Source organism: Cavenderia fasciculata (assembly GCF_000203815.1).
Source record: "Cavenderia fasciculata unplaced genomic scaffold Scf_Dfasci-G-b-190b03.r1-5, whole genome shotgun sequence".
In the NCBI taxonomy this organism is placed as follows: Eukaryota; Evosea; class Eumycetozoa; order Acytosteliales; family Cavenderiaceae; genus Cavenderia; species Cavenderia fasciculata.
The window spans coordinates 13,595-35,202 of NW_004457711.1; the positions used below are offsets into that span (position 1 = coordinate 13,595).

At 34.6% G+C, this 21,608-nt stretch overlaps 6 protein-coding genes across 6 annotated transcripts; 2 read left to right on the forward strand and 4 right to left on the reverse strand.

Annotated features, from left to right (window-relative positions):
* Positions 1-56: 56 nt before the first annotated feature.
* Positions 57-3,358, reverse strand: myoA (myosin IA heavy chain; the record flags this gene model as incomplete). The annotated part of the gene is made up of 4 exons (XM_004357148.1): positions 57-1,880; positions 1,954-2,640; positions 2,742-3,125; positions 3,233-3,358. 4 exons carry the CDS (start codon positions 3,356-3,358, stop codon positions 57-59), a joined length of 3,021 nt encoding a protein of 1,006 aa, XP_004357204.1.
* Positions 3,359-3,636: 278 nt separating this feature from the next.
* odhA (oxoglutarate dehydrogenase) lies at positions 3,637-7,218 on the reverse strand (the record flags this gene model as incomplete). Its single annotated transcript, XM_004357149.1, has 5 exons — positions 3,637-3,774; positions 3,838-4,213; positions 4,447-4,947; positions 4,996-6,618; positions 6,698-7,218. The coding sequence occupies 5 exons, from the start codon at positions 7,216-7,218 to the stop codon at positions 3,637-3,639; spliced, it is 3,159 nt and encodes a 1,052-aa protein (XP_004357205.1).
* A 1,320-nt stretch (positions 7,219-8,538) lies between these two features.
* Positions 8,539-13,588, forward strand: abcG9 (ABC transporter G family protein; the record flags this gene model as incomplete). Its single annotated transcript, XM_004357150.1, has 7 exons — positions 8,539-8,899; positions 8,986-9,061; positions 9,166-11,714; positions 11,776-12,303; positions 12,394-12,775; positions 12,854-13,253; positions 13,499-13,588. 7 exons carry the CDS (start codon positions 8,539-8,541, stop codon positions 13,586-13,588), a joined length of 4,386 nt encoding a protein of 1,461 aa, XP_004357206.1.
* A 55-nt stretch (positions 13,589-13,643) lies between these two features.
* On the reverse strand, positions 13,644-15,253 carry amd1 (S-adenosylmethionine decarboxylase; the record flags this gene model as incomplete). Its single annotated transcript, XM_004357151.1, has 4 exons — positions 13,644-13,713; positions 13,957-14,873; positions 14,950-15,115; positions 15,243-15,253. 4 exons carry the CDS (start codon positions 15,251-15,253, stop codon positions 13,644-13,646), a joined length of 1,164 nt encoding a protein of 387 aa, XP_004357207.1.
* Positions 15,254-16,205: 952 nt separating this feature from the next.
* On the forward strand, positions 16,206-18,530 carry fhkE (putative protein serine/threonine kinase; the record flags this gene model as incomplete). Its single annotated transcript, XM_004357152.1, has 5 exons — positions 16,206-16,411; positions 16,512-16,681; positions 16,753-17,065; positions 17,142-17,715; positions 17,793-18,530. 5 exons carry the CDS (start codon positions 16,206-16,208, stop codon positions 18,528-18,530), a joined length of 2,001 nt encoding a protein of 666 aa, XP_004357208.1.
* A 100-nt stretch (positions 18,531-18,630) lies between these two features.
* Positions 18,631-21,597, reverse strand: DFA_02486 (UPF0663 family protein; the record flags this gene model as incomplete). The annotated part of the gene is made up of 5 exons (XM_004357153.1): positions 18,631-18,850; positions 18,918-19,945; positions 20,016-20,207; positions 20,273-21,151; positions 21,298-21,597. The coding sequence occupies 5 exons, from the start codon at positions 21,595-21,597 to the stop codon at positions 18,631-18,633; spliced, it is 2,619 nt and encodes an 872-aa protein (XP_004357209.1).
* Positions 21,598-21,608: the final 11 nt, after the last annotated feature.

The window sequence follows — 21,608 nt, forward strand, 5'->3', positions numbered from 1 at the left end:
AATAATAAATATTTATAAATTAATTTACTAGTTATTTTTTATTTATTTATTTCTATTTAATTATTATTAATAATATTAAAAGATTTTGAATCTTTTGATTCACCTGGAAGAGTAGAAATTTTAACTTTACCGCCACCAGATTTGATGGTAAAAGTTTCATCATCTTTTAATTTGAGGGTATCTACGCGCAAAAAGTTTGCTTCTGTTGATCCTTTTTGGCTGCGATATTGAATAGTATCCTTGAAATCGAGTGCCAAGGGTTTGTTGAGTCGTGTTTGATAAAGTTTTGATAGCAATGTGATAAACACTGTCTTTTTGTTTGTTTCACAGATGTAGTCAAACTCGGATGGGATGTGCAAGACGAAAAAGTTGTCTGCCAGGGTGCTCAGACTAACTTTTTCAATAGATGAAAAGGCCATCTTTCTTTTAATCACAAACCATGATCCATCTTTTTTGGGCTTTGCAAAAAAGGAAATGTGGTAGATATTTTGATTGGTGACTAGCAGTGCTCTCTTTTGTACCTTGTGGTGGCGATTGATCTTGCTGACGTGCACCGACATGCGAAGAGTAGCGTCGTTACCTTCCTCTTGTCTTAGAGTATCCATCGTAAATTTATCTTTAGACAAGGATAAAAAGTCTCCTATAAATGCCTTTGAGGAAAGTAATAGACTGTTTCTGTTTCTTTCCTTGTTGCCTTGGAACAATTGTTGAGAAGAGTTTTTGAGTTGAACGCATTCTCTACGGAGGAGCCAGGCTCGGTAGGTTCTTTGAATCTTTCGGGCGGCAATAGTTCTCTTGTACCATTTACGGGTACTGTACATACGCCATGTTGATTGGATCATGGTTGCCAAATCTTCAAGACGTTGTTGTCTCTTTTCTTCCATTGTCATAAGAGGTTGAGGTATTCTGATGAAAATCTTGGACTTTCCAAATTGATAGTCTGATTTCTTGATGATTGATTGTTGTACCAATTGTTCCAACAGAATCTCGGAACCTCTTTTAGGATCGTCCTTACCACCTTCCCACTTGGGCCATGTCTTGGGAGTGATCGTGTAGAAATGACGCATAAACTTTTGGTAGGTCTGACGGTAACAGAAACCAGCTCTTCTAACGAGAAGATTTTCAAAGAGACCAAGGTATTTGACTTGTTGAGCGCACTTGTCATCATCCCATTCCAATTGTCTTTTGGTTTCGTTTGGCTTGATACAACGAATGTAATGTGGTGAGCAACTGTATAGAGACTTTAAGAGAGCTTGAACCTGTGATTTAAATTGGAAACCGGCGGTAATGGGACGTTTCTTGTCTGTTGGAATTAAAGATTTGGCTTGTTGATTGGCAAAGCCCGACTTTTGGAGTCTGTCACGTGCTGCCTTGTTATTGTTGCTCATCATGGATGGGTCCTCCTCTTCAAGGGCCTGTGGTGCCACATATTGGAATATATCGACGAGAAGACTTGATTGACTGGATGTTGCCAAGAGAACGAGGTCGTTAAAGAGAGTGTCACGATTCTTGTCAAGGAAACCTTCAATATTGTAGTGAACCTTGCCTGCATAATGATTGATAATAAACTGACCAGTCTTTGCTGTCAATGGTACTTTGGCAAAATGAGAGTGCGAAGTAAAATGCTTGTTTAATTTTTCCAATAGAGAATTATCATTTCCTTCTGGGAAAAGACATTCTTCATCCAAAAGTGATAAAATTCCCAAAGGTTTCTTTTCTACCAACTCTACACATGGCTTATTATCGACATAATCTACTGGTTCCCATTTGATTCCTTCTTCAACATATTCTTTTTGTTCAGTTTTTAATGTTAGATCAATGAAAATTTGTTGTAATGTTTCATTTACATAATTTATACAAAATTGTTCAAAACTATTGTTCTAAAATAAAATAAAATAAATAAGTTTTTTGTTTTTATTTCTTTTTTTTTTTTTTTTTTTTTTTAATATTTACTTTAAAAATTTCAAAACCATAAATATCCAAAACACCAATGACAGTTCCTTTAACTTTAACTTCCATTGATCTGTTGATTGAGCGAACCAACCAATCGAATATTTTACTATAGACTGCTTTGGCAAAGGCATCTCTTGTGTAGAGTGCTTGTTCGACTGTCTGTGGAACACGATAGGAAGAGGTTCTAGCTCCTTGACCAGTGGTAATCATTCTCGAAATGAGTGATTGTTCGAGGAGTGATGCGTCGACAGACATTAACGATGCAATGGTAGAGAGAATCTGCTTTTCAGTGACAACACAACCAGCAGATGTAGAAGTCTTGTTGGTTGCCTGAGTGGCACTAAATGATAGGTTACCAAGTAACAAGATGGCAGATAAAAGTTTAAATATTTGACTTTGTTCATCATCTGTAATTCCTACAACTTTCATTGCCTTTTTTGTAGCAGCAAATGCCTGAGCATCGTCAATACCATCGGCCTTGTAAGATTTACTTTTAGAGAGATAATTGTATTGTTCAACAGTCAACAATGAATACTTGTTCTTTTCTTCTGTTGACAATCCACCGCCAGACAACAATTGATAAAAGATATGAAAGTTTCTTTCTCCTTCAGTTTGTCCTACTACTCTTGATTTTTCCAATAAATAATTTGTAATTCTACCTCCTTCTGGATTTCCTGCATAATTAAACTAAATAAAAAAGGTAAATAAAAAAGGAGATAAATAATTATTATTTATATTTTCTATTTATATTTTCTATTTATTATTTTCTATTTATTATTTTTACATACTTGAATTTCCATATACTTTCCAAAACGACTAGAATTATTATTTCTTAAAGTTTTTGCATTACCAAAGGCCTCTAGTAAAGGGTTTGATTCCAAAATTAAATTCTTTACACGTTCTACCTCTTGATTACCACCAGTGATTGAGGCGATATACTGCATGATGTATTTACTTGCTTCAGTTTTACCTGATCCAGATTCACCAGAGATGATGATACATTGATTTTCTTTTTCAGATAAAAGTGATCTATAGGCTCTATCGGCCACCGAATAGATATGTGGTGGTATTTCAAATTCATGTTTACCTTTATAGAGATTGATATATTCTTGTCCATAAATACCAAGTTGTTTATATGGATTAATTGAAATTAAAACTGGTCCAATCGATGTCTACATAAATTTAAAATAAAAATAAAAATAAAAATAAAAATAAATAATTTATTGAGAACGAACCCTTTCTTTAGTCGAGGTTTGAAATATATATATATACTACATACATAGATCAAACCATCTTTGTAACGTTTTTCAAGATTATTATTTAGTGCAGATTCTGATACATCTGTAAGCATCACAAGATCATCTACACCAACTTTATTATTAATAGGTCTAACTATATTTGCCATTTTTTTTTTTTGTTTTATCAAATGGTTATCCTATCTATCTATCTATCTATCTATATACCTCTCTATCTCTCTCTCTCTCTCCTCTATATATATAGTTTAAAAAAAAAATGATGATAGTAAATTTTAAGAGAGTGAAGCAAACAACATCAGGATTGTTGTGGTTTTGTCACAAGAAAAATTATTATAAAAAGAAAAAAATTTCTCGAGCCATGTCCCATTTCAATGAAAGTGTTTATTTTCAAAGAGCTGCAAATATGCAACCACATCGTGGGTCATTGTTAAGGTTGATGATGTGATAGTAATATAACAATTAAACAAAGACTAGAAAAATTACTATTAAATTGATAATCGAAAATAATACCACTAGATTTAAATTGTTGATTATTATTTAAACTATCATAGAGGTGATTATTTACCTTTGTAAGAGAAAAGAGATTAGAATATTTAAGAGATAATTTTAAAAGTTTGGGATACAATACAATTCTAAGGAATATAGACCAAAATGATACCAATACTAATAAAGTTAAAGCCAAAATAGAGTAACCCGCCATTCGCCAAGAAAATGTTTTAGCACCAATAATAACCATTAAAAGTGATGTTATAAATGGTAACAAGGCAATGATAAACGACAGTGTCATATATTTCCTAATCATTTTATGACATTTAATTAATTTATCTAATTGTTGTTGATATTGTTCTTGTTCTATTAATCCGACCAATTTGTGAGGAATACTCGTAGAAAAGGGATAGTTTATGTATATCTTTTCTAGAGGTTGTTCATTTTTAATATTTGAATATTTTGTATGTGAATATTGTTCCATCATGAATAATAAAGTTTTAATTGTTGTTGTACTACTAAAAAATAAAATAAAACATTGTTAATTAAACCAACACAAAGTTAAACTTATATAGTACAACATATGATGAAACGTTATCTTCATTATGATAATTAATTTTCCTTCAATCCTAATAAATTGGGAAAATTGCGATCGATCTTTATTTTTGAAAGTCCCGACAAACGAGTTTTTGTCGTCTTGGTTTTTTAATTTATTTATTTACTTTTGTTTTAAAGAGAAAAAGCATCCAACATTAATTTAGTAGCCTCCTTTTTGTGAATGGTAGAGATACCGATAGCACTTGCACACAATGGGTCTCTTCCAATATATTTAATAGACGATGTTCTTGACCAACGTTGTTTGAATCTTGGTTCAACAAAGCTCCAGGCACCTGCATTTTGTTGTTCCTCTTGTACCCAATAGAATTTGGTGGCGTTACCATAACGATTGAGTTGTTGTTCAATTTCACCGTATGGGAATGGATTGAGTTCCTCTAGACGAACAATGGCTGTAGAGAGTGAGTGTTTCTTTCTCTCTTCAACCAAATCATAATAGATCTTGCCAGAACAAAAGATGACTCTCTCGACCTTGCTTGCAATTTCTGGTGCGACAGTCTCTGCATCAGAGAGTACCGGTTGGAAGTGAGTGCCTTCTGACATTTCATCGAGGCTTGATACACATTGTGGATGTCTAAGAAGGACCTTTGGACCAACGACAACGAGTGGCTTACGGTAGTTACGCATCATTTGACGTCTCAACAAATGGAAATAGTTTGCTGGTGTAGATGGGTTGCAAACATACATGTTGGTTTCACGACTGATGAGCTTATCATCCTTGACATTGACTGCTTCAGTGTCGCATAGTTGGAGGAAACGTTCCATTTTGCAAGAAGAGTGTTCTGGACCAGCACCATCGAAACCATGTGGAAGAAGAAGGGTGAGTGCACTTTGACGCAACCATTTCGATTCACCGTTTGACAAGAATTGATCGACAATGATTTGAGCACCATTTACAAAGTCACCAAATTGAGCCTCCCAAATGGGAAGAGTCTTTGGCGATTCGATAGAATAACCATATTCGTAGCCCATGACAGCAAACTCTGAGAGATTGCTATTGACAATGTCTAATTGTCCCTCGAGATTCATGTGGTTGAGTGGAGAGTAGACCTTGTCTGATTTTTGTTCAACCAACTCCCAATGACGTTGTGAAAAGGTTCCTCTTCCTACATCTTGACCAGAGATACGGACATTGAATCCTTGTTGCATAAGACTGCCAACTGCAGCAGTTTCAGCAGATGCCCAATCGACTTGACTTTCTTGAGCACGTTCAACACGAACATTTGAGAAAGATTTGACAAGACGATTGTGAACGGTAAAGTCTTCTGGAACCTGTACCGATTGCTTGAGGATATCTACCAACTTGGACTTGTTGTACCCAGTATCGATGGTGGATGGATTTTGGATCTTGACTGATTGAATGAGACCCTCCCATTTACCTTGGAGATGATCGGCTGGTTTGTGAGAAAAGTTGGCAAGTTGTTCAAAGTCCTTTTCAAGAAGAGAATGCTCTGCCTTTGTGAATGAATCTAATTGTTCGGCAGAAAAGACACCTTGTTGTTGGAGTTGTTGAGCATACATTTGTGGAATAGAGGTACGTTTACGAATGTTGTTGTACATGGTTGGTTGTGTGAATGAAGGCTCGTCGATTTCATTGTGACCATACTTTCTCCAACCAATCAAATCAATGATGATATCCTTTTTGAATTGTTGACGGTATTGAATGGCCAACCTAGCAGCTCTCTCTACCATTTCTGGATTTTGAGAGTTGACAATGATGATTGGACAACCTACAAACTTTCCAACATCACTAGAGTAACGAGTGGAACGACCATTCTTTGGAATAGTAGTGAAACCAAGTTGATTGTTGACAATGATGTGAACACATCCACCAACATTGAATCCTGGCAATTGAGAGAGTTGTAGAGACTCTGTAACAACACCTTGACCAGTGACAGCAGCATCACCATGCATCATAAGACACATTGATCTATCCTTTTGTTCAATGTCATTGTCATACATTTGCTTGGCACGTGTTTTTCCGAGGGCAACTGGATCGGCAGCTTCAAGATGCGATGGATTGTGGATAAGTGAAACGTTGACAGATCCCTTTGGATAACTAAGAGTGGAAGAGACACCAATATGAGAGATAACATCACCAATACCTTCGATACCAGGTGCCAATTCAGAATTACCTTTTACCTTCCAAAAGAGATCAACTGCTGGATAGTTTAATGTTTTTACCAAAAGATTAAGTCTACCTCTGTGTGGCATTCCAATGACAATATTCTCGATACCAGAATTACTAGATTCTCTAAAAATACTTTCACATGCTACCATCATACTTTCATTACCTTCTAATCCATATCTAAAAAAAAAACAAAACAAAACAAAAGAATATTAATTAATTTTGTATTCACATACCACTTTTTGACATAATTAATTACCTTTTTGTAGTAGTAAATTTCTTTTGCATAAAATGATCAAATACTTCAGACTTTACCAATTGCTTCAAGATATTAACCTTTTCTTGAGTAGTGAAATCTTGTTGTTGAAGTTGTTCGAATTGATTGTAGAGCCACAACTTTTCATCTTCTGATTCAATGTGCTCAAATTGAACAGTCATATCACCACAATAGACACGTTCAAGATATTGTTGAATTTCAGTGACAGTCATATCCTTGTTGTCTAATGCATTCAATACACCTTTTACAGTCAATTTATCTGCAGTCTCTAAACCATAGGTAGAAGCAGAAAGTGATTTTGGTGTCAATCTTTCCATTCTTGCCAATGGATCAATGTTTGCCTTTAAATGACCATTGGCTCTATAACCATTTACAAATAACTTGGTTGCTGCTACTACTGTTGATTGTGATGAATATGACTTGTTGTTTACTAGTACAGATGCATTTCTTGTCAACAACATTGCCCTACTGGAAATGGTTGATGATATTGATCGTGATAACATCTTTTTCTACTACTACTACTATTACTACTACTTCTACTTGCGCTGCTGCTCTGCTGCTGCTGTTTGAATAAAACTAAATAGATTACTATAAACAACTTAAGTAAAACACAGTAACAATAATAATAATAATTTAAAAGTAAAATTGAATAGCACAACGACTGGGTAAACCCTTTGGGGGTCAAAAATATCAATAATAAAAATTTTAATTTTTTACAAGGAACATCAATTTGCACCACACATTCATTTTATCTCTCTTTTTTTTATTTTTTTCTATCTCTATGAACAAATGAGAGAAATCAAGAAAAGTAGAAACTATTAATCACCGGCCATGTCAAACAAACGAAAAGTAAGCAAAAAATATAAATTGCTTTGAACGCGTTGCTGATGGAGACATCATCGGGAGAGCAAAGCGCAGTGCTGTTGTCAACGAAATTCGCCTGATGCTCATTTAAATAAATAATAATATATTTTATAAAAAAAGAATCATTATCTTTGAGCAAGAAGAGCAAGAAGAAGAAGAAGTAAATATAAGGTCAAATAGGAAATACTCTTAAACCTGGGCAAGTGTTTTCTCAAAAGAATGTTCAAAAGAAAGCTTTTAGTTGTGGCATTGCAAGAAGACAAGGAAGACAATCCAACCATCAATACAAGTAATCGAACCCCCCCTTTGTTTATTGTGTTAGCATCATCAAAGCAGCAGTGGATGGTGAGTAATACGAAGTGACTCGATCGATTGTAGTAGTCATAACCGGTTACAGCTCAGCGAATGAATTTTTTAATTTAATTTTCGATTTTTTTTTAACATATTTAGCTCTTTTTTTGGCATTGTAGCCTGGGCAATGGTTTTCGGTTGGCGCCTTTGGTTTGTGTTCACTTCAACGTTATTCACCTCGGTACTTACCTTTCCAAAAATGGGGGTTGCAATGACCAAACCTATAGATTCGAACAAATCTAGAGAAGAAATATGGTGTGATCATTAATGACAAAGACGACTACTTTGTAGTCAACACTCTACTACTGTAGTGATCTTTTCTCGAAACCTACCCCCCTACACCGAGGTATACCGACCATTGTCTCTTTAAAAACTTCTAACCCGTTAGAACCTCTCAAAGGACGTCCTCTCTTTAATTATTATGTTTAATTTAATTTTTTCGTAAACTATACAGGTATAAATATCACCACAATTTTTAAAATAGATCTTTAATTTACAATCATTCATTTCCATCATAATTATTATTATTAAGAAAAAAAAAAGAAAAAGAAAAAAAAAAAAAAACAATCTCCAAATATACTTGATCCAACATAACACTATTGTTAAAAATGGTAGAGTTTAAAGAGGATAAATCCACCAACAATGATAATAATGAATCTCAATACAATTTACATTTATCAAATAATAATAACAACAACAACAATGATGACAACAATAATAATAATTCAACAATCAATGTAGACCAAAGTAAATTAGAGTTTAAAAAGTTGGCAGCACATTTGGAAATGGAATCTGAACAATTCAGATTGGACTCTAACCAAACTGACCTCGAGGGTCGTCCAGCAGAAACCGAAGAGGATTTTAAACTTCGTAAATATTTTGAAGACAGTCAACGACAAGCATTGGACAATGGATCAAAACCAAAGAAAATGGGTATTTCAATTCGTAGTCTAACTGTTGTTGGTCAAGGTAAGAAAATACATTTTGGATTAAACATAATTGCAGTTGTGGATTATTAACATTATTTATGATTATAACTTATAATACTCCAACAGGTGCCGATGTCTCTGTTATTGCCGATATTGCAACACCTTTTAAAATGTTTTTTAATTTATTTAATCCAAACTCTTGGTAAGTCTATAACTAACAGCATTTTACTTTATTTATTTCAAAATACAAAGTTACACAAAAACTTACTCTTTCTATTTTTTTTTTTTTTTTAATTTATTTTTAAGGAAAAAGTCAAAGAGTTCAACATTTAATATTTTAAATGATGTTAATGCATTTTGTAAAGATGGTGAAATGATGTTGGTTTTGGGAAGACCAGGTTCTGGATGTAGTACATTACTTAGAGTCATTTCAAATCAACGTGAATCATATGTTAGTGTCGATGGAGATATTAGCTATGGTGGTATTAATGCTAAAAAGTGGGGAAAGAGATATCGTGGTGAAGCCATCTACACTCCAGAAGAGGATACACATCATCCAACACTTACACTTCGAGAAACACTTGACTTTACACTAAAGTGCAAGACTCCAGGTAATCGTTTGCCAGATGAAACAAAGAGAACATTCCGTGAAAAGATTTTCAACCTATTGGTCAATATGTTTGGCATCGTTCACCAATCTGAAACATTGGTTGGTAACGAATGGGTTCGTGGTCTTTCTGGAGGTGAACGTAAACGTATGACCATCACTGAAGCTATGGTCTCTGGTGCGCCTATTACTTGTTGGGATTGTTCTACTCGTGGTCTTGATGCTGCCTCTGCCTTGGACTATGCCAAATCACTACGTATCATGTCAGACACATTAGACAAGACTACTATTGCATCATTCTATCAGGCATCAGACTCTATCTACCATCTCTTTGACAAGGTTATGGTTTTAGAAAAAGGTAGATGTATCTACTTTGGACCTGGTAACCAAGCCAAGCAATATTTCCTCGATCTTGGTTTTACCTGTGAACCTAGAAAATCAGTTGCCGACTATTTGACAGGTGTAACCAATCCGCAAGAGAGAATTGTTCGTCCTGGTATGGAGGGCAATGTTCCAGAAACATCTGCCGACTTTGAAAGAGTATGGCGCCAATCTCCACAATACCAACGTATGCTCGATGACCAATCCCAATTTGAGAAACAAATTGAACAAGAACAACCTCACGTCCAATTTGCCGAAGAAGTCATTTCCCAAAAGTCACGTACCACATCGAACAACAAGCCATATGTCACATCGTTTATTACCCAAGTATCTGCACTCACAGTCCGTCACTTTCAACTGATTTGGGGTGATAAGTTCTCAATCGTCTCTAGATATCTATCGATCATTATCCAATCGTTTATCTATGGATCCTTATTCTTCCTCTTGGACAAAGATCTTTCTGGTCTCTTTACCAGAGGTGGTGCCCTCTTTTCAGCCATCATGTTCAATGCTTTCCTCTCAGAGGGTGAACTTCATCTTACCTTTGTCGGCCGTCGTATTCTACAACGTCACACCACCTATGCATTGTATCGGCCATCCGCATTCCACATTGCGCAGGTAGTAACCGATTTCCCTATCACATTTGTGCAGGTATTCCTCTTCTCGTTTATCTGCTACTTTATGTTTGGACTTCAGTATCGAGCCGATCAATTCTTTATCTTTGTCTTTATCCTTGTTGGCACTACATTGGCAACCACCAACCTTTTCCGTGTGCTCGGTAATTTCAGTCCATCGATGTATTTTTCGACCAATCTCATGACCGTTCTATTTATCTTTATGATTGCCTACTCTGGTTACACCATCCCATACCACAAGATGCACCCATGGTTCCAATGGTTCTTTTGGATTAATCCTTTTGCCTACTCTTTTAAGGCATTGATGGCCAATGAGTTTATGAACATGTCGTTTGATTGCAAAGATGCTGCCATTCCATATGGCGCCAACTACACTGACCCCAACTATCGTATTTGTCCAAGTGCTGGTGCCACGCAAGGAGTCCTTTCCATCGACGGTGATACCTATCTCGATCATGCCCTCTCTTTTAAAACCACTGATCGTGCACTCAACACTGTCGTTGTTTACTTGTGGTGGTTACTCTTTACTGCCATGAACATGCTTGCAATGGAGTATTTTGATTGGACCAGTGGTGGATACACTCGCAAGGTATACAAATCTGGAAAAGCACCAAAACTGAACGACGCCGATGATGAAAAACTTCAAAACAAGATTGTTCAAGAGGCCACCAGTAATATGAAAGATACTCTCAAGATGCATGGTGGTGTTTTCACATGGCAACACATTAAATACAGTGTACCAGTCGCAGAAGGAACTCGCCTTTTATTGGATGACGTCGAAGGTTGGATCAAACCAGGTCAAATGACTGCTTTGATGGGTAGTTCAGGTGCCGGTAAAACTACACTTCTCGATGTATTGGCCAAACGTAAGACAATGGGAACTATGGAAGGTCAAGCCTATCTCAATGGTAAGGAATTGGGAATTGATTTCGAACGTATCACTGGCTATGTCGAACAAATGGATGTTCACAATCCAAATTTGACAGTCCGTGAATCTCTACGTTTCTCTGCTAAAATGCGTCAAGATCCTTTGGTACCATTAGAAGAAAAGTATTCCTATGTCGAACATGTACTTGAAATGATGGAAATGAAACATCTAGGAGATGCATTAATTGGTGACTTGGAATCTGGTGTTGGTATTTCTGTTGAGGAAAGAAAACGTCTAACTATTGGTGTAGAATTGGTATCTAAACCACATATTTTATTCTTGGATGAACCAACTTCTGGTCTCGGTAAATATTTTATACATATACTTGAGTCAAAACATATTTATTAATTTATTAATTTCATTAGATTCACAATCATCATACAATATTATCAAATTTATTCGTAAACTTGCCGACTCTGGTATGCCATTGGTTTGTACCATTCATCAACCATCATCTGTCTTGTTTGAATACTTTGATCGTTTGTTGTTATTGGCCAAGGGTGGAAAGACAACCTACTTTGGAGACATTGGTGAAAACAGCAAGATATTGACATCGTATTTCGAACGCCATGGTGTTCGTGCATGTACTCCATCTGAAAATCCAGCCGAATATATGCTTGAAGCCATTGGCGCTGGAGTTCATGGAAAGTCTGATGTTGATTGGCCAGCTGCTTGGAAGTCAAGTCCGGAATGCGCCAGTATCACCGAGGAATTAAACAGACTCGAAAAAACTGACCTATCTGACCACTCGCACTCCTCTGACTCTGGACCAGCCCGTGAATTTGCTACTTCTATTTGGTACCAAATGTGGGAGGTATACAAACGTATGAATCTCATCTATTGGCGCGATCCTTATTATGCTCATGGTAACTTCTTCCAAGCTGTTGTAGTTGGTATGTAAATCTAAAAAAAAAAAATATTATCAATAGAAATAATAATATTTATTTATTTATTTATTTAATTATTTATTTATTTAAATTTAGGGTTGATTATTGGATTTACATATTATGATTTACAAGATTCATCATCAGATATGAACTCTCGTATTTTCTTTGTTTTCCAAACTCTTCTTCTTGGTATCTTGTTGATTTTCCTTTGTTTGCCACAATTCTTTATGCAAAGAGAATTCTTCAAACGTGATTACTCTTCAAAGTTTTATCATTGGATTCCATTTTCATTGTCGATGGTATTGGTAGAGCTCCCCTATATTGCAGTCACAGGAACCATTTTCTTTGTTTGCTCATATTGGACTTCTGGTCTCCAATACGATAACGACAGTGGAATCTACTTTTGGTTGATTTACATTTTCTTTTTGTTCTTTTGCGTCTCATTTGGTCAAGCTATTGGTGCAGTTTGCATGAACATGTAATGTATTCTAGGCTACAAAAAATTCACTGTAAAAATTATAAAATATTAACCAGTCATTTTTCCCATCCTATATAGATTCTTTGCCTTGTTGGTCATTCCATTGTTGATCGTTTTCCTCTTCTTGTTTTGTGGTGTTATGATAAGTCCAAAAAATATACCTACATTCTGGAGAGAATGGGTCTACCATTTGAATCCAGCAAGATACTTTATGGAAGGTATCGTCACAAATGTCCTAAAAGATGTAAAGGTTGTATGTACCGATGAAGATATGATCAAATTTACCTCACCACCTGGCACAACATGCGAGTCTTATATGCAAGATTTCCACACTTATGCCAACGGGTATTCTGAAACGATTGGTCCAAACCTCTGTGGATATTGTCCATTCAGTGAAGGAAAACAATTCTATGAGGGTCTTGGTTGGTCCGAAACTACAAGATGGAGAAATCTTGGAATCCTTATCGCTTTTTGGTTTGTAAGTACTTGCTTGAAAACATATTATAAAAGATTTGGGAATATCATACTAATTCTTATTGATTTAATCTAGTTTAATATTCTTCTTGTCGTCGTTTTTGTTTGGTTGACAAAGAAACAGAGCAGATAAACTCACTTTACTTGTTCAATCATCATTTATTTTGCATTCTTCACCATTTCTCTCACCATTCCTATATTTTCGCCATTTTCTTTCACTCTCACAATCCATTTACTTTGAAACATAAGTTTCACAACAATTCTACTCAAATAACAGATGACTTATTAAATAAATTAATAAACTCTCGAGTTAGAGTCGTTCAAAAAGGTAAAAAATAATAACAAGTTGAATTCTTTATCAGATGATCTTCTTTAACCTAGTACTATTTTATTATTAGTATTTTTTGTCTTTATATCTTTCAACTGCAAAATTATTATTGATAGAAAGTCTAACTGGATCAATTCTTAAAAAAAAAAAAAAGCAAATGATTGATTTGGTTTAGGAAGTACAAAGGGGGGGGGGGGGGGACATTGATTGTATTTTTATTAATTTTATTTCCTAAGCCAAGATGAGATTAAACTCTGTTGATTGACGAGTTCCTTCAATCAACACGTGCTTAATGTCAGTGTTGATAGAGTTGGTTGGTTGGTGCATTAACTTATTGGGTGCAGGCTTTGATTCATAATTGCAAACAATGACATCATACCCACCGTCAAATGAATGAACGGTTTTGTTTGTGATGGCGTGTTCCAACAATTGAGAATCAAAAGCAAAGTAGGGATCACCACAAGGTGCTCCATCCTCGGCATAAAGGGCAGCTGTGAATCTTCCAGGTCTAAATACCTTGAGAATATTGGCCAACAAGATATGGTAGCTTGGGAGGGCAATGTTGGTATCAAAAGATACATATGAACAGTGGTCTTCAGGTGTGATATGGATAGTCCAGTACCATTTATCCAACATTCCATTCATAGAGTATCCACAAGGATCGAATTGGTAGTCATCTATTATGCTACCAGGTAGGAGATTTGAGATACCACTGCTTACAGTAGTATCCCATGCAGAAACTCCGTCGCGTTTAAAGAATTGTTTCATGACTTGTGGGTCGAGGTCATGCATCATCACTTCAAAAGTCTGTTCGGTACGTCTAATGGTAGACGATCTTCTATTGTCGATGATGTAACAGTTCCAGTGGTCTTTGTTCAATGGTCCCATGACATAGGCATGTCCTGCATTGTTAAAGATCTTGTTCAAGTAGTCGACTTCATCTGAAAAGGTGCAATGTGGGAAGATTTGTTTGCCTGGGTTGTTCAAATTCTTTCTCGAGAAAACAAGCATTTCAACCTCTAATCCACAAGTGTCTTTGGCAAGTTGTGTCATCTTTTCAATCAAGTGCAAAAGGGTGGTGGTACCACAGGTCTTGATCATCACTCTACGTGGGTAGACAAAAAGGCTAGACTCGGACAAAACATAGGAATCCAAATATTGGTTGCTTGTGCTGCTAATAATTGTGCATCTAGCGCTATCCAATACTGATTGCCATTGCTCTTTACCAATCGATCTTAATCCAGACTTTGGTCCTGAATTCTTTCCAGTGTATTTTGAACAAAATCTAATGTCCAACTTTTAAAAAAAAATTGAAAAAAAAAATTAATATCATGCACAATATCAATATTAATGAGTATCTTGTTGAACATACCTTTTTCTCTGGACCTTCAAATCCACCTGGGAAGGTTTCTTGATCTTCTTGTTCTTTGTGTTCAACATGAACAGATAAAGGTGTAGTGGTGTTGTTTGCGCCAGAGTTGGCGGCGATGCAGTGCGCAAAGCCTGCTTCAGCTTCGTTGAAAATCTTTTGTGAGCTCCTGAAAAAAAAAAAAAAAAAATTGGAACGAGAAAAGTCAAAAAACGTCGACGAGGCTTTACCGACGAGCCGAGTGCAGCTCAACTGGCCCCTCTCTTGTCTGATCCTGAGTTTTGTTTAATACTTACATGATTGGCATTTAATACGTTGGTAGTAAAGTGTAGGATTGTTATTATTTGAATGTTATTATGATATTATTACTTTGAGCGTTGCGCTTTTTTTTGTGTGTGTGTGTGTGATTGCTTGTTGTTGGTTGTTGTCTTGGCTCTTAACTGAGTTTGATTTAGTGAGGAAGCTGTGTTGTTTGGGTTGCTGTTGTTGTTGTTGTTGTTATTTCTATTCTAGTATATAAATTGTTATGAAAGCGGGCGCTAGGAAATTCCTGTATCGGCGTAGTACTGAGCCAATGCGAAGTTGAAAGATACAAGTGTCTTCCTAATGTCACCCCAATAATTACAGATGACAGAGGAGGAGTTTCTTTCTGAATCCACGAAGGGGGTAGTTTTGTTTATTTAAACAAAACGAAACTCTTATAATGATGTTGAAAAGTTGTTTACTTTAAGTTGGGTAGGAAATAAATAGATTGAATTGTCTATAAACCCACACTGATGGCAAATGATATATATGATATGATAGATAAATAAAAGAGAGATACTTGAAAAAAATAATGTTGTTGAAGTTGTGAAAAATTTCAAATGATTTTTTACACAAATTTCTCTTTGTCTTGTTGACGAAACGAATGGAGAAAAAACAAAAAAAAATTAATAAAAAATATATTTATTTTAACAATTAATTACAATAATTACGTATTACAAAAAGTTTCGAGAAAAAACAATTAATACTATTTAATTATTAAATAAGTTTATTTCGAGATATGATAGATAGATATATTCTTTTGCTTTGATTGATTAAATTAATAAAAGTTTGTTTTTAAAAATAAAAGTCCATTTTAAGAAGAAATTAAAAAATCTAACTTTAAAGAAAAACAAGAGAGAGAGAGAGAGAGAGATCAAAAACTCGAAACAAATAAATAGCAACAGCATAGATAGATAAAGATAGTACACCATAAATATATAAATAAATATTTATTGATGGCAGAAGAAAACCCTACTCAAGCTTGCACACTTGATAGTAGTTTTACTGATGATGATACTAGCAACAAACAAGAAAAAGGATGGGCTGTTTTAAAGTCTTTGAATCCTGCCTATCCACACTATACTCTAGAAAAGGATGAAATAGTAATGGGAAGGCAATCAAACTCTACTATTCATTTTAATGATTTAAATGTCTCTGGAAAGTATGTAATCTCTCTCTCACTGTTAACCCATTTTATTCAACTCCTTTTTTAATTAATTAATTATCTATCTATCTATCTATCTATCTCTATCTAATATTAGACATTGTGTCATTAAAAAAGAAGAAGGAACAGGACCAATAATAGCATTTCTGTATGATCACAGCACAAATGGAACATATGTAGATGGAATAAAGGTTGGTAAAGGACAAAGATGTTTATTATCAAGTGGTCAAGAGATTTCATTGGTTCAGAGCAAAAAACAAGTTCAAGGTATTAACTACTACAAGCAATTCAAATTCAATTATCGATCTTATTAAAAACTAACTTACAATATCATTTAGAAAAGATAGCATTTATTTATCAACCATGTGACAAGGAAGACGAAGAGGAAGGTGGACCACAATTAAAATATCATCTTGGTGATGTATTGGGAAATGGTAATTTTGCAACCGTTAAACTTGCTGTCGATAGAAAGACTGGAGCCAAGTATGCAATCAAGATTATTGACAAGAAAAAGTACTTTATGAATTCATCATCTAGAAAGGATGCTCTAATGGATGAAGTTAAAATTTTGGAATCCCTCAACCATAATAATATCATACACATCCAAGAAGTTTTCAATACTGAAAAGACATTATACCTTGTTTTAGAATTGTATGACTTGAAAGAAAATTTATTTATTTAAATATTAATATTAATATTAATATTATTATTATTATTATTATTATAGAGTTGAAGGAGGAGAACTATTAAATGATATATTATCAGATGAGAATGGTTTTTATAAAGAGGAAAAAGCAAAAAAACTATTTCAACAGATTGTCAATGCAGTAAAGTATCTTCATGACCAAGGTATTGCTCACAGAGATCTCAAACCCGAAAATATATTGTTGAAATCGAAAAAAGTGGATCTTGGTGATCCAACCAGCATCAAACTCAGTGATTTTGGTTTGTCGAGGACTATTAGTGAAGGTAGTTTTATGAAGACAATGTGTGGAACACCTCAATATTTGGCACCAGAGATACTTAATGGAAATAATGGCGCTGGTGGATATGGTAAAGAGGTTGATTGTTGGAGTATGGGCGCAATACTTTATGTAATGCTATGCGGATATCCCCCATTCGACGAATCTCGTGATATATCAATCTTTGAGCAAATTAGAACTGCCGACTTTACTTTTCCACATGAAGATTGGAGCACAGTTTCTGAGGAGGCAAAGGATTTAATCAAAAGGTTATTAAATGTCCTTCCTTCTCAAAGATACAACTGTGAGGATATTTTAAAGCATCCATGGTATGATAATGTATGTTGTTTTTAAAAGTTTCAAGTTTAAAGTTTCAAGTTTCAAGTTTTATTAATTCAAAGTTTATAAATTATTAGAATATTACTTTAAAATCTTTGGTACAAAAAGAATCGATTCTTGAAGAATCAAAGGTATTGGGTAAAAGAAAATCAGAAGAGAATATTAAACAACAACCAAAGGACCAAGATATTTTCCAAAGTGTTGATTCAATGGTTGAAAAGGATAACAACTCAGATTTAAATGATAATCATACTTTAAAGAAATCAAAATCAAATATTCAATCTTCTCCTTTAATACAACAGCAGCAGCAACCTCCATCATCCTCAAATACCTCAACATCAGAGGGTGATGATGATACCGATGAAGAAACTGAACAAATTTATGATTTGAAACCAATTTCTCCGATTAAACAAAAGTCTTCAAATAATATCAATAGTACATCAAATGATAATGACAATAATAATAATAATAATAATAATAATAATAATAATAATAATAATAATAATAATAATAATAATAATAATAATAATATAAATAATAATAATAATAATCAAAATAATCAAAATAATAATACAATATCACCTCCTCCTCCTACTAGTACTGTGGCAACACCAAATAATAATAATAATCAAAATAATCAAAATAATAATAATGTATTTTTAGTGCCAGCACCCAAACCAGTTTCACCAATATTAACTTCCAATAATAATAGTAACCTTCCTGTTTGCATGTATGGCGAAAAGTGTTATCGAAAGAACAAGCAACACTTTAAAGAATACTCACATCCTTCAGGCCACCCTTCGGCCAATAATTAACTTACATTTCCGAACCATTATTCTGTACTCCTTTATAATGAAAAAAAAAAATATTAATTAAACATTTACAATTTAAACATTTAAAATTTATTTATTTTTTTTATGGTTGTTTGACGTGGAAAAGTCTAATATTGGTATCTTGGAAAAGTGGGGGGGTATGTTGCTCAAGATAGATGACGCAAAAGCAGTATGCTAAAAGCCATGATTTGGTTATTGGGTTTGCGTGATATCTCCTTGTCATAATAGGTCCAACACTTGAGAAAATACCAACTACCGTGGACATTCGCAGGTACTCCATAATTTTGTTTTCATCTGATCCACTAAATAAAAACCGGGTTTGGTAAGTTTCTTTATAAAAAAAGGAATTATTTCAATTGATCTACTTACGATCCAGTACAGAGTCTTTGGATTTGAGGCGATAGGTTGGTAATAATCTTCAAAATATTATCAAGTGGCAATTGTTTTTTAATTGTTTGTAACCACTCATCGGTAGGAATAAATGCTTGTCTTGGTGTCACTTGTTGTTGTTGTTGTTGATCTTGTTGCTTTGTTTCTTGTTGTTGGTCTTGTTGTTTTGGTTCTTGGTTTGTAGTAGTAGTGCTGGTGGTGGTTGGAGAAGTATGTTCTACTGTTGGTGTTTTCTGTAACTCCTTGTTTTGTTCATTTTGTTGTTCACCTGTGGTGGTGGTGGTGGTGGACGAATTGATTGAAAGCTTTTCCATTCCACCCGCAGGTGGTTCTTGAATGTCATTACTATTACTACTACTACTACTAGTTGGTTCATTATGATCAGATGTTGAAGTTGTAGCGATTAGCTTTCTCGGCGAGTTGGCATCACCTTGGGCAGGGACGGCAGAAGAAATCTTGAGGTAAGCCAATTTAGAGAATTGGTTTTGACAACGAAGAATGGAATAGAGTAGTCTAGTGTTGCTTTCGTATTGATGTTGAAGGAGGTTATTGAATGACTCGAGAAGCAACTGAACATATCTATGGTTGTGGCTGTTGGCAAAGAGGAAACGTGGTGACGATAAAAACTCAAACAGTTTCATGAGTTTTACACATGTGACCATGGATAGATTCTTCATGTATGGTGATAGATTCGATAAAACGGTAAGAATACATTCAAATATACTTTCTAATCTATCATTATTGTCTACCAATAATCTGTACATGACCATTATGATAAAATCAGAGTATCCTTGTGGTTTTGGAATATCGATAACAATACTAGAGGTAAAGTTTTTGTTTAGCGAAATGGCAAAGTCTCTTTCACTGCTCAAAACCAACAAGATGAATGTTCCTAGCTGAACCAAACCATGAGAAGATTGATTCTTTCTACCATCGTCCATGTATTGGAGTAATGGTACTAGAAACTCTGGTGATGATTGATGGTTTGAAACAAATAATAAAAATTCCTAAAATAAAAAGACTGTCAATGAATGGTGTGATGCAAGAAACCAATTTGATTTGTTTTGTTGGACTTACATGATTAATGGTAATGAATCTCCAAAAAGTAATTAATAGATCTTGATGTAGTTCAATTTTCTTTGTCGAGTATGGCAATTTTGTATGAGACGACATAAGAGGTAGACCTAAAATCCTTTCAAATGAAGTAAAGAAAAAGGTAAAGTCCCTATTTCTCTTGTTGTTGTGTAATAATAAAATAAATTTGTTTACCTTTTTTAAAAATAAATAAATAAATAAATAACATATTTGTTAAAAATTGAAATTCTACTACATACAGTAAATTCAAATGGATTATAATGATGAGCAGGAGTTGGTGGGGTTTGCTGTTGTTGGGGATTTTCAGAGATATCATATCCCAGCAAGATATTGATGATTTGAATCGATAGTTTGGCAACATTTTCACGGTCATCTGCAAACATTAGATGGTTGTATGGAACACCCCATCCAATAGGATCATATGTACAAAAGGCATTGATGAGGGTGTTGAAAAGTACATCGGTATAGTAGTTTTGAGTTGATGTTATCCAATCCAACCATTTACTTTGGAATTTGTAAGATTTATCCTGTGGGCAGTATAATTGTTCACACAAGCACGTCAAGAGGCATTGTAAAACAGTAGCTCTATTTAACCAATGTACTTTTGTGGTCAAGTTTTGTGTTGGTGACAATTCAACACCAAATCCTGATAACCAAGAGTAATTATTTGATAAATGTTCAAAAGGTTCTGTTGTTGTTGTTGTTGACTGAGTAGTGATATTATCACTACTATTTGTTGTTTCAGAGATTGGTGGTGGTTGTTGTTGTTGTTGTTGTTGTTGTTGTTGTTGTTGTTGTTGTTGTTGTTGTTGTTGTTGTTGTTGTTGTTGTTTGGATGGTTGAGGTAAAGTACTATCAAGTGTGTATCCAGGCATAAATAACAAGTCCAATACACAGGTCATTAATTTAATTGCCAACGGAGTGGTGTTACTATCCGATGAAACAGGAGTTTCCCAGCATAATTGTTGATAGAAACTATCTGGGTCCTCGCTGTGACGATCCATGATAAATGGAATAGTTCTTGAGAGATATGATAAACAAGTAGTTGTTTTGTTCCAATCAGAGTCTGAATTCTTTCCTCTGTTGGTATTACAAACAAAATATAAATGATCTACCATCTAAATAAGAGAGAGAGAGAGAGAGAGAGAGAGAGAGAGAGAGAGAGAGAGAGAGAAATAGAGAGAATTAATAAGAGTATAAAAACAATAGAGAGAATATATATATATTTATATGAATGATATATTATATATATTTTTATATATACCTTGTTAACAAAATAAGTTAAGTTATCAGGTTGTTTATCACGAAGAGTGATAATAAAGGTAGCCATACTCTCTTGGTCCAACAACTGAGACAACAATAGATTACAAATATCATCAGGTGATAAAGAATCTATATTGGTAGGGGGGTTGGTGGTAACTGTTGGAGGAAGAGGAGGAGCACTCGGATCTGCAGACGATGGAATGTGAACACCATGGTTTTGTGTATTTTTAGAGTTGAATGAGGAGGTTTGTATAGACTGTATAGCACTATTATATGTTTCTTTAGAAACTCCTTGTCCCATTTTTTAATTTT